The sequence below is a fragment of the Coptis chinensis genome, chromosome 3, assembly GCF_015680905.1.
Source record: "Coptis chinensis isolate HL-2020 chromosome 3, ASM1568090v1, whole genome shotgun sequence".
Classification (NCBI taxonomy): Eukaryota; Viridiplantae; Streptophyta; class Magnoliopsida; order Ranunculales; family Ranunculaceae; genus Coptis; species Coptis chinensis.
The window spans coordinates 16,817,286-16,827,289 of record NC_141458.1 but is presented as its reverse complement, the minus strand read 5'-3'; the positions used below and the strand labels follow the sequence as shown (position 1 = coordinate 16,827,289).

General features: G+C 35.3%; 2 protein-coding genes across 2 annotated transcripts; one reads left to right on the top strand and one right to left on the bottom strand.

The window, feature by feature from the left end:
• The first annotated feature begins 3,636 nt into the window (after positions 1–3,636).
• On the top strand, positions 3,637–4,593 carry LOC147508294 (early nodulin-like protein 15). The gene is made up of 2 exons (XM_086599119.1): positions 3,637–3,925; positions 4,033–4,593. The coding sequence occupies exons 1-2, from the start codon at positions 3,745–3,747 to the stop codon at positions 4,422–4,424; spliced, it is 573 nt and encodes a 190-aa protein (XP_086455245.1). The 5' UTR covers positions 3,637–3,744; the 3' UTR covers positions 4,425–4,593.
• Positions 4,594–5,029: 436 nt separating this feature from the next.
• LOC147508293 (Tetratricopeptide repeat (TPR)-like superfamily protein) lies at positions 5,030–8,133 on the bottom strand. The gene is made up of 2 exons (XM_086600853.1): positions 6,276–8,133; positions 5,030–5,501 (listed from the first exon to the last, which is right to left on the bottom strand). Exon 1 carries the CDS (start codon positions 8,116–8,118, stop codon positions 6,988–6,990), a length of 1,131 nt encoding a protein of 376 aa, XP_086456979.1. The 5' UTR covers positions 8,119–8,133; the 3' UTR covers positions 5,030–5,501; positions 6,276–6,987.
• Between the last annotated feature and the right edge of the window lie 1,871 nt (positions 8,134–10,004).

Genomic DNA, 10,004 nt, shown 5'->3' with positions numbered 1-10,004 from the left:
TCTTATACCTTAGTTGATTACAAATTTCACTCTCCACTATACATGAACCGGCACAAGCCACAAGATGAAAATCAGTGTATATTCTGTCATAAATAAGGTCTCCGGGAAGCCAATCTGTATGGTGAATGAGTCTTTATCAGTAATTCCCTCGTGTTTCAAAGACTTAACAACCACATTCCGACATACTTGCAAGGATATTACATTCGTTATAAAGGTGGTCTTGAGTACAAGCGGATCCACATCCAAGATTAGTTTCCTCGGGTTTCAAACACCAGCATTATCAAGTATCAACCACATTCTGATTCAAAGTATACCAGTCTATAGCCAAGACAAGCAGAGAACTAAAGCCACAACATTACTTACAGAAATCCTGCCAATCACCTCTTGAAACCTGGATCTAACCCAAACTGAGATGAAAACATTAAACGACTCTTTCCATTCAGAAGAGACACAATGTGAACCATGTCCCTAGAGATGTGCCCTCATTCAGTACTTCTAGTTATGATCACACACTTCACCACTCCAAGAGCAGCCAGCCCTGCCTTACAAAATGACAATTGTGCTCACTTGTAAACGAAAACAAGAAGCTCATCTCACCGGTGCATGTTGATTAGATCTGAGCACAACGAACTTGGCTGATCCAATGACAAAAGCTTTGCCTGAAAAAACTTGTGTACGTCACTTAGATAGTAGTGGTCTAATATGTACACTTGAATGACTTTGAGTGCAAGTGGGAGATTGATAGAGTTTATGCCCTGAAAAGTCATTTTAGTTTGTAATTGTTTTATAATAAATAAAATAGTGTTACATCTTACAATTATTTAGTTATTGTTTGATTAGATCATTCTTAAAAGGGTAATGACCATTTCCATTGAACATAAGATGATCAATGAGGTATATGATACCATTAAGGCCCCTAGGTATATTAAAGGATGGCTAAGTAGTTAGTATTAAGCTAACATGGGAGATTTAGCCTATCGGATTCTTATGGCTAAAAGTGTCATAGCTTTCGATAGAGTTGGGCACCCTATTTATATGGTTGTCATATGATTCTCATTATTGAAAAAGAGTTATATCTCAACCTATGTAGTAAGAGTACTCACTCATCAACACGTGGGTGCTTAAGTGTACACTGACCGATTGCAATTCAAGTGAAAGATGTCTTTGTGAAACTTACTGTCAAGGAGAGATTTCTTTCACACACAAAATATTAGTCAATAAGTCCTTAGACATGATGATTTTATTAGTCACTAAATAGTAGTCTATTGTCTTGATTAAATCATATTGAATCAAAACATGGAATGCATTAAATGGTTTATTTATATAGATGAGCTGTTTGAGTAACAATGAAACTCCAACAAGAGATCATGCCCATACTAAATGGGAGAATATCTATGATTTGGAAATGAATAGATATTATCAATTATCAAATAGTCTTGCAGGTTAAAAGTTTTCAATAGTTTTCTAAAACTATTATACGTAATATTACAAGTATCAAAATGTTTTTGCTTATAGGGTAAATCTTTTATGAGAAAGAGTTTCTCATTTGATAACATTATTTTGAGAATCCGAATGACATACTATAGACTATGGGTTCGACAGTAATTTGAATCCCGAAAAGTCTATAAGAGATATTGAGGTTGGTAGGAATTTATTCTCATAATTAGAAATATTTTGTGGAAGGGGCGACTATGTTATAGATAATATTTAATTTGGGAGTTCAATTGCGATATGGCTATCTCACATCACTCGTAGCACTAAGCTTATTGATTAATTGGTCAATCGGTTAGCCTAAGATTAGCCTGTAATTAAGTATCCCTTAGCAATTTGACGATGTGCTCTACTAGTTACAATTCTAATATATTCTCTTATACAATCCTATAGATAGCATATGATGTTATCTTTTATTATAAGTTGTGGCTCACCGAATAAAATGACATATGATGTTATTTAGTATAAAGAGTATGTACGTATCTACACTATCTATCCCTACTATTTTGTATCCATCACGCGTGAAACAAAAGAATAGAAGTTTTGTTCTTATTTTCTCTTGAAAGAAGTGGGGGGTTATATAACTTCTTCATGCACCTACGTGGGTGGTGGATGAGAAAGAAATGGGAAGAGAAACGTGGGGGTTTTTGTTCTTGTACTACAAGTCTACAAATAGGGAAACAATTCGGTGAATAGAGTATGAAATTCAATATTGAAATACAAAAGAGAAAGTGAGAACAAGAATGTATTAGAGAGATCAAGATACTCTTGAATTCTTGATTACTAGAAGATATTGTTGGCCTGGAGAAACATTGTTAAGGAGCTTTGGACGGATTAATAAAAAAGCTTAGCAACGAGATTATTTGATAAAGCACGTTTCGAAAGTAAGTTTTATTACTTATGATTTTATATTCTATTACATACATATTGAAAACATACTCTATATGTGCAAAAAAATATGTTTTAGCTTTGGGGTTGTTTACATAGGTTGTTTTATTTTCTATCCGCTACGTACTATGTAGCGTCCCCTGGCTAACAATAAGGACTAAGGCTAGGTGCAATGGCTCCGCATTCCCTTAAAATCGGTGGGAGTTGCGGTGGTTTTCTCCCTTTATCTCTATATAACTCTCTATATACAGAGAGTATTATTGAGGAATGAAAAGTGTATTCAACGCGAGTTGAAATTGTGTGGTTTGTGAAAACCCAAACGGCGTCATTTGAAATGGCGTAGAATGTAAAATACAATTTCATACCACACCATTTGAAGTAGAGTGGTTTGCGAAGTGTCCCCACCAAACCACATGCTAATTATGAGAACAACAAATTACTACATTACCCCTTCTATTTTTGTTTTATTACGGATGTATCGTTTTTTTGCTAATTATGTTTAAAAGGGCGCAGGGGCAGTTTCGTCTTTTGCAAAATATGGGTTTCTATTCTACGCCATTTGAAGAAGTTTTAAATGGTTTAAATTTTTTTTTTTTCCGTGTTGGTCGAAGTGGCATTAAAAAAAACTTAGGTTTCAAACTACGCCAATTCAAGTGGCGTAGGATTGTTCACTCTATTGATTCAACCAAACCTACTCTCTATCCGTATAATACTGTTTTTTGGAGGAATAGAGATAGAGAGTGGCAGACCATTGTACTTAGCGGTAGTGGCATTTTGTATCTGTAAAACCGGATAAATCAATGTTTTAGAGATAGAGAGAAGAAAAGGTGAGGCAATGGCACACACTACAAACCACATCTTGCGCCACTTCATCCGGCGTAGAATGAAATTACTTTTAAAAAAAACAGAGAAAACAAAATGTAGTGGGGACACATGCCATATTGAGGCACTTCAACTAGCACTAAATGAACTCTCTAGTCCTCAAATTACTCTTTATATAGAGAGAGTAAAATTGAGATGAGGGGTAAAAACCGGCCGATTTACCACCACTTATTGTGGGATAACGAGCCATTGGACTCAGTGATCTAAGTAAAGCATGCATCCTAAAGAGTAAAGAGTGAACACTTTTACTTTATAGCCCTTAAAACGTTCAATAAAGACGAGGGTATATTTGCAAAATGGTCATATGCCACGTTGCTACTCTCTTATAGCTTGAGAGCTCCGAACCAATCTCCAAACCTTACATCCCAAACCTCAGCTAACGGCTAGTTTCTCTGCTATAAGAGTGCCTTACTCTTCGCCACATAACTATTACTGACTGTTCAACACTCACTCTCAACAACTCTCAGCTTTCAAACTCATCTAATGGCTTCAACAAGTTCTCTTCTCTTTTCTCTAGTGCTCATTTTCATCTTCTTCGGCTTCTCACAAGCCAATGACATTTTGGTTGGTGGCAAAACCGATTCATGGAAGATTCCATCATCTCAATCTGAATCACTGAACAAATGGGCAGAAAAAGCTCGTTTCATGATTGGTGATGCACTCGGTAAATTTCTATAAAACTCACCTCTAATCATTTGTACACAATGGGTATTCAGTATTTTTATATAATGTGAACTAATATAAATTCTCTTGTTTTTCATTTTGTTGTAGTGTTGAAGTTTGATCCAGAGAAGGATTCAGTGTTGCAAGTGAGCAGAAAGCATTATGTTTCCTGTAGTACAAAGAACCCCATCGTTGTATACAAGAACGCAACTACTATGATTGTGTTGGATAAATCAGGGCCATTTTATTTCATCAGTGGAGCAGAGGGACATTGCGAACAAGGCCAGAAGATGATTGTTGTTGTGTTGTCAGAGGTACACACCTTCAGGCAGTTCAGGGGCATTTCTCCAGCTCGAGCTCCATCTCCATCTCCATCTCCTTCTCCTTCTCCTATTGGGTTTGAAGGTCCAGCTGTTGCTCCTACAAGTGGTGTTTCTGGTTTGAGAAGTAGCCTCTTATTTGTTATGTTAGGAAGCTTGTTGTTGAGAGTGGTTTTGTAGTGAACAGAGGGGGTTCATAGTTTCTTTTAAAAAAAAAATTTATGTGGATGGGTGTTGTTATTTTAGATTGTTATTGTTTTGATTCTTTGATTTGGTTTTATGAGTTGTATTTTACAGCCACTATAGCTAAATGGATTGGAGTTCTCTATCGCTGAAGTTTATCTCAGTATACATTTGTCTTTCTGTTATTTTCTTGCCTATTTGCAATTCCACCATCACTTGCTAGTTGCTAAATAGAAGCTGCAGAACAAATGTACTACAGAATCTTGCATATTAAAAAACATGCCCACAAATTATCCATCCAAGGGATTAGAAACATCCAGTCTACCTATTTTTCAGTCAGCATATAAAGCAGAGTCTAGGCCAAGTTATTTTAATCCGCTTAATAATATCCGCGTGTGCATTCCGGTGATACAGTTCTTGTCAGCAGTAGGAGCTTTAGATTTATATAAAATTGTCACTCTAACCAGCAACAAGATTAAAGTTTTGAACCACCTTAACAACAATTTCGCATTGCATCTGGAGATATTCTCTGTTTTAGGGTTTAAGCAGAAAAGTTAAAAAGGAAATTAAAAGAAATGTCAGTCCAACCCCCGAGCAGAGTATATACTAACAGACATGTATATAGTGGAGAAGTCCGTTAACAAGAAGAAGCCATTGGTACAGTAATAAAAATATCAAAAAATAAAAACAAAAAACAACATGCCTACCAATAGTGCTTCTGCAATTGATACAAGAAACAAACGCGTGCACTGATTAAACTTGATAATAATCCAGATGCAATTAACTAGAATGGTTCCAAAAAATGTTCCTGCAGCTTAAATATCCTTTCTAGAATACTTTGAGCTTCCCAAAAGTGCTGTTGTCTCACATGGTTTTTGAGCAGACGCCTTAAGAACCACATCAACTCATTACTTTCTGCGGATTTTAATGTCAAGAGTCCATTTCAGTTTTACATCTGGCAGGGGAATTGACCTTGACAAAAGTAATGGCACTTCAAACTCTCCCAAAAGAAGACAGTGGAGATGGTAAATGGAGGTTGTCTGGCTGGATATTAACAGGGAGCTGTCTAGCCACCTGAAAGTGAGCAGTTTTAAATACTTTAACAGCTCCAAAGCACAAGAGAAGGCTTAAGTATTTCCATTCAAATATAAGTTATCAACTAGAAACACAACATAGAGCAAATTTCAAATTATTCACATGCACTCATACATGAGAAGAGGTGCAGCATGTTGCAATACAATTTTCTTTAGAAAGTGGATAGCATGCAATTAAATTTGAATCGTATACATGGTCGAGATATACAAGTCCATTCCCGCTTCTCAAACTATTAATCCAGCCAAAGCGTTTCCAGCATGTATGGTCTAAGACAGTAGGAAGTTAATGATTTATTTGGTGTGAGGCTCAACGATCCAGGAACTAATTCTCATAGTCTAAAATTTCATAGGATGATCCGAATAATGAAAGGTCATAAGACATATGTCCTGTTACACTACCATACAAGAGATGATCCATTTCCTTTCCTTCCTCTATCTTCCAGACATAATTACTTTGGAAAACATGATCTATACATTGAACTAGCCAAGGTAAGGCAAGACAGGTTTGATGACCCTACCAAAGTAATAATCAAATGTTTTTAAAGACTAAAGTAGAGCACTCCTCTAGGTTTCTTTTTTTTCAAGGTTTCAAAGCTCTACCAGCACAAACAGATTGTTTTGTCTATTACGCCAAAGAAGTATCAAGAATCAATGGAGTTTATCAGATTTAGAACTAAAATGAAACAAATTTTAGGTCACATCAGTTCGTGTAACCTTGTATACAAAGGAGCTCAATTATCAAGAAAGGAAATACCTCGGCCACAAGCTCATCTTTGGTTACAGGTGAACGCAGCTCATTAAGAGACAAACTTGACCTGACCATCCTCCTCAGCACCTACAAAAAATTTTACCACAACCAAATCTTCTGAAAATAAAGCACAGCTTTCGCCCATAGGAGGGAAAGACATAAAATCTATAATGTTTGCAGGCCACCAAACTAGCATTGTCTAGGCGATTTGCTGCCAGTTGATATTCTTTCTATTTATCTTGCTTAGTCTGTGGAACTAGTTTCAAACATCAGCATTATCAAGTATCAACCACATTCTGATTCAAAGTATACCAGTCTATAGCCAAGACAAGCAGAGAACTAAAGCCACAACATTACTTACAGAAATCCTACCAATCACCTCCTGAAACCTGGATCTAACCCAAACTGATATGAAAACATTAAATGACTCTCTTTCAATTCAGAAGAGACACAATGTGAACCATGTCCCAAGAGATGTGCCCTCATTCAATACTTCTTCTAGTTAACATCACACATTTTACCACTCCAATTGTGCTCACTTGTAAACAGAAACAAGAAGCTCATCTCACCAATGCATAATAATGACTATCAAATCCAGTAATTCAGAAACATCAAAATGAATTAGATATTTCTGATCAATTCTAATCCTCAATGCTTCAGGTTCCAATTGAAATACTGACATATTCCGACAGCAGCTGAGTTCAACACAGAGAAACATCTACTCTCCTTTCATAAAATGCAAACGATCCAACAAAGTGTTATAAGTTGTATCTCCCATTGCACCCGTTCTCCTCCTTAATTCTTCAAGAAGCTCAAAAGCATCATCCCCTCTCCCTGCCCTGCACAATTCTTCCAACACAGTCTTATAAGTCAACAAATCAGGAATCTTAGAACAATCCAACATATCAAACATAATCTTAATCGCATCCTCAAATCTCCATTCCATGGAAAGACTACAAACAAGAATCATATAGGTACTACTCGTCCCAACAAAACCTTTCTCCATCATTTCCTTATAATACCTCAATCCATCATCCACTTTCCCCTTTTCACACAACCCTTTGGCAATATAACTATACGAATACTCATTCGGTTCACAACCATACAACCCCATCTCACGAAAAACCCTAATCGCACCGTCCAAATCCAAACACTTAGAATAAGCTTTAATAATCAAATTCAAAACAAACGTATCTGGTATAACACCCGCCACCTTCATTTGTTTATGTAAAGATCTAACCGCATGCATATAAACATAACAAATAGGTACTTTACTAAACTTACTTAAAACAGCATTTAACAACATTGTATAAGTTTCAAGACTAGGCTTACAATCACGCGATTTAATCATTTTCTTGTACACATCAAAGGCGCGATTAAATAACTTTTTCTGCCTACAACAATGCTTTATAATTAAATTATAAAGCTGTTCACTACCACAACAAGCACCCGCTATAACTTGTTCAATTAACGCTTCGGCGTGACCGAAACGTTTACTGCGAATAGACATATGGATTATTGTATGGTATGTTATATGATTGTGTTTGTAATTTCTTTGTTGTGATGTCCAACGGAATATGTCGAGGGCAAGATCAGTATCGTGTTGGGATTTTAATGCTTGGTCTACGTCGTCTGGGGTGAAGCCTGGTTTTAATTTGTCGACCCATGTTTCGAATTGTTTTTCTAGTGGGGTTCGGGTTCTTGGGGGTGGGGGTGGGGTGAAATTGTAATTTGTTGGGGTTTGAGGGTTTGGGTTGTTGGAAGTGGAGGAAATGGAGTGGTGAGTGAGGTGAGAGAATGGGGATTTGGAAAAAATGGAAGGGAGAAAACGGAGTGGGAATTTTGCCATTGCTGTTACCAAAAACAAGTGTGACAAGTCTGTTCTTTTGTATGGACCGAAATATTGAATGTCGGTATATATCGGAATGATATTTTACGGACAATTCGGAATTTCAATACGGTTGATATCTGGTTTAGTTAAATTTGTACCAAAACATAAGAATATTCCACCATCTGGAGTCTGGATCAATGTTTTGAAAACCGAACCGGTAATCGAACCGATTTTTTGTTAAAATGGTTCCATCTGGAGTCTGGATGGGCTGTAAAATAAATTTTCATGTTTTAATTCAATATTAATTGATATTATATATCAAAATAAATAGTAGTATGTTGGTTTACAACATTGTAAAAAAAAAAATAAAATCCAAAATAACGGTTAAGGACAAGTTTTATGCCGAAAAACCGGTTCCGGTGGCAGTTATACTGGTAGTATAAAATTTTACGTGAATAGTATACAAATCGAGAAAAATAAAACAAAATAACTAAGGACTTGTGCCAATGGCTATATAGAATAATTATAATCGAGATAAAACTAGGAGAGAAAGCCAAAATTTGGTGAGAGAAACCTCATTCATTAGAGTGTTGGGATTGGCTATTGAAAACCAAATACATCTTTAAATGAATGATGCAATTTCATTAAATTAACCTCAAAAAATAATTAACGAACGGAAAATCGAAAACTGGATGCAATTATATTGAACTAAGTATAAATGATAATTAACGGGAAATTGGAAGTTGGATGCAACTGCATTGAACTAACCATAAAAAATAATTAACGGGAAATCGAAAAATAGATGCAAATGCAATGAACAAAGCTCAAAGAATAATTAACGGGAAATTGGAAATTGGGTGCAATTTCATTAAATTAACCTATCTCAAATAATAATGAATAGGAAATTTGAAACGGGATGCAACTGCATTGAATAACCTCAAAAAATAATTAACAGAAAATCGAAAGCCAGATATAACTGTATTAAACTAACCACAAAGATTAATTAACAGAAAATCGGAAACTAAATGCAAATGCATTCAACTAATCTCGAAACATAGGTATATGTAGTGGGAATGTCTCAACATGTATGATTTTTGTTTTAAAATGGTGTATCATATCTCTTTTCGTATGATTGGGAATGTTTTGTTATTCAAATAATTTCACTATGATATTCTCTTCACTGAGCATTCTCACAAATCTTCAATCAAATTTCTATTATTAAACAACAAAAGGGTGTCGAAAGGTTATATCGAGAGTGTACATGTTCTTTTCTTTTTATGGAAAGTGATTAATATAATATCTATATATTAATATAACTGTTAATATATTTTAAAATAATTTAATATAATAACACCCGTTCGTAGTACGGGTTTAGAAGCTAGTTTAATATAGGAAAAGAGATATTTTTTTGGGCTTTTTCTCTAATGGAGAAGTTTGTTTTTAGTGGAAATGGGGAGTGGTTTTCTTAGATAACTTAAGTTTCCATTTTTGATCCTAAGTAGCTCGGTGATTAATTTTTATGGAGAATTTTTGGTTTTCTTATCTTTATCGGGGATATCGGCCGAGAACACCGATTTTTAAATTTCCACTATTGGTAAAATCTTCCATTTTTAGAATAAATCCAAAAATAAAACATAGGGAAAGGATTATTACACAAAAAGTCCACCTTCTTTCTTCTCTACTTCACAAGAAGAAGAATGAAAGGTAATATATCAAAATAATTGAGAACTATTGAAGAAGTCATTGATACTTAAGGGATAAAGTGATTGGATGGAATTTGTGAATCCGAGGGTTACTAAATCTCATGATGAAGTTGTTGCTTTTGCTTGGTTCTTGATGAAAGCTGGTGTTATTCTTTTTGTTTAGAGATAAAAGTCTATCTTCATCCTGATAACTTTGTTTAT

Excerpts from the sequence above, each read along its gene's own strand:
- LOC147508293 (XM_086600853.1), bottom strand. The coding sequence starts at position 8,118 with ATGGCAAAATTCCCACTCCGTTTTCTCCCTTCCATTTTTTCCAAATCC.
- LOC147508294 (XM_086599119.1), top strand. The coding sequence starts at position 3,745 with ATGGCTTCAACAAGTTCTCTTCTCTTTTCTCTAGTGCTCATTTTCATC. Across the intron at positions 3,926-4,032 it reads CATGATTGGTGATGCACTCG|TGTTGAAGTTTGATCCAGAG; the intron begins GTAAATTTCTAT and ends ATTTTGTTGTAG.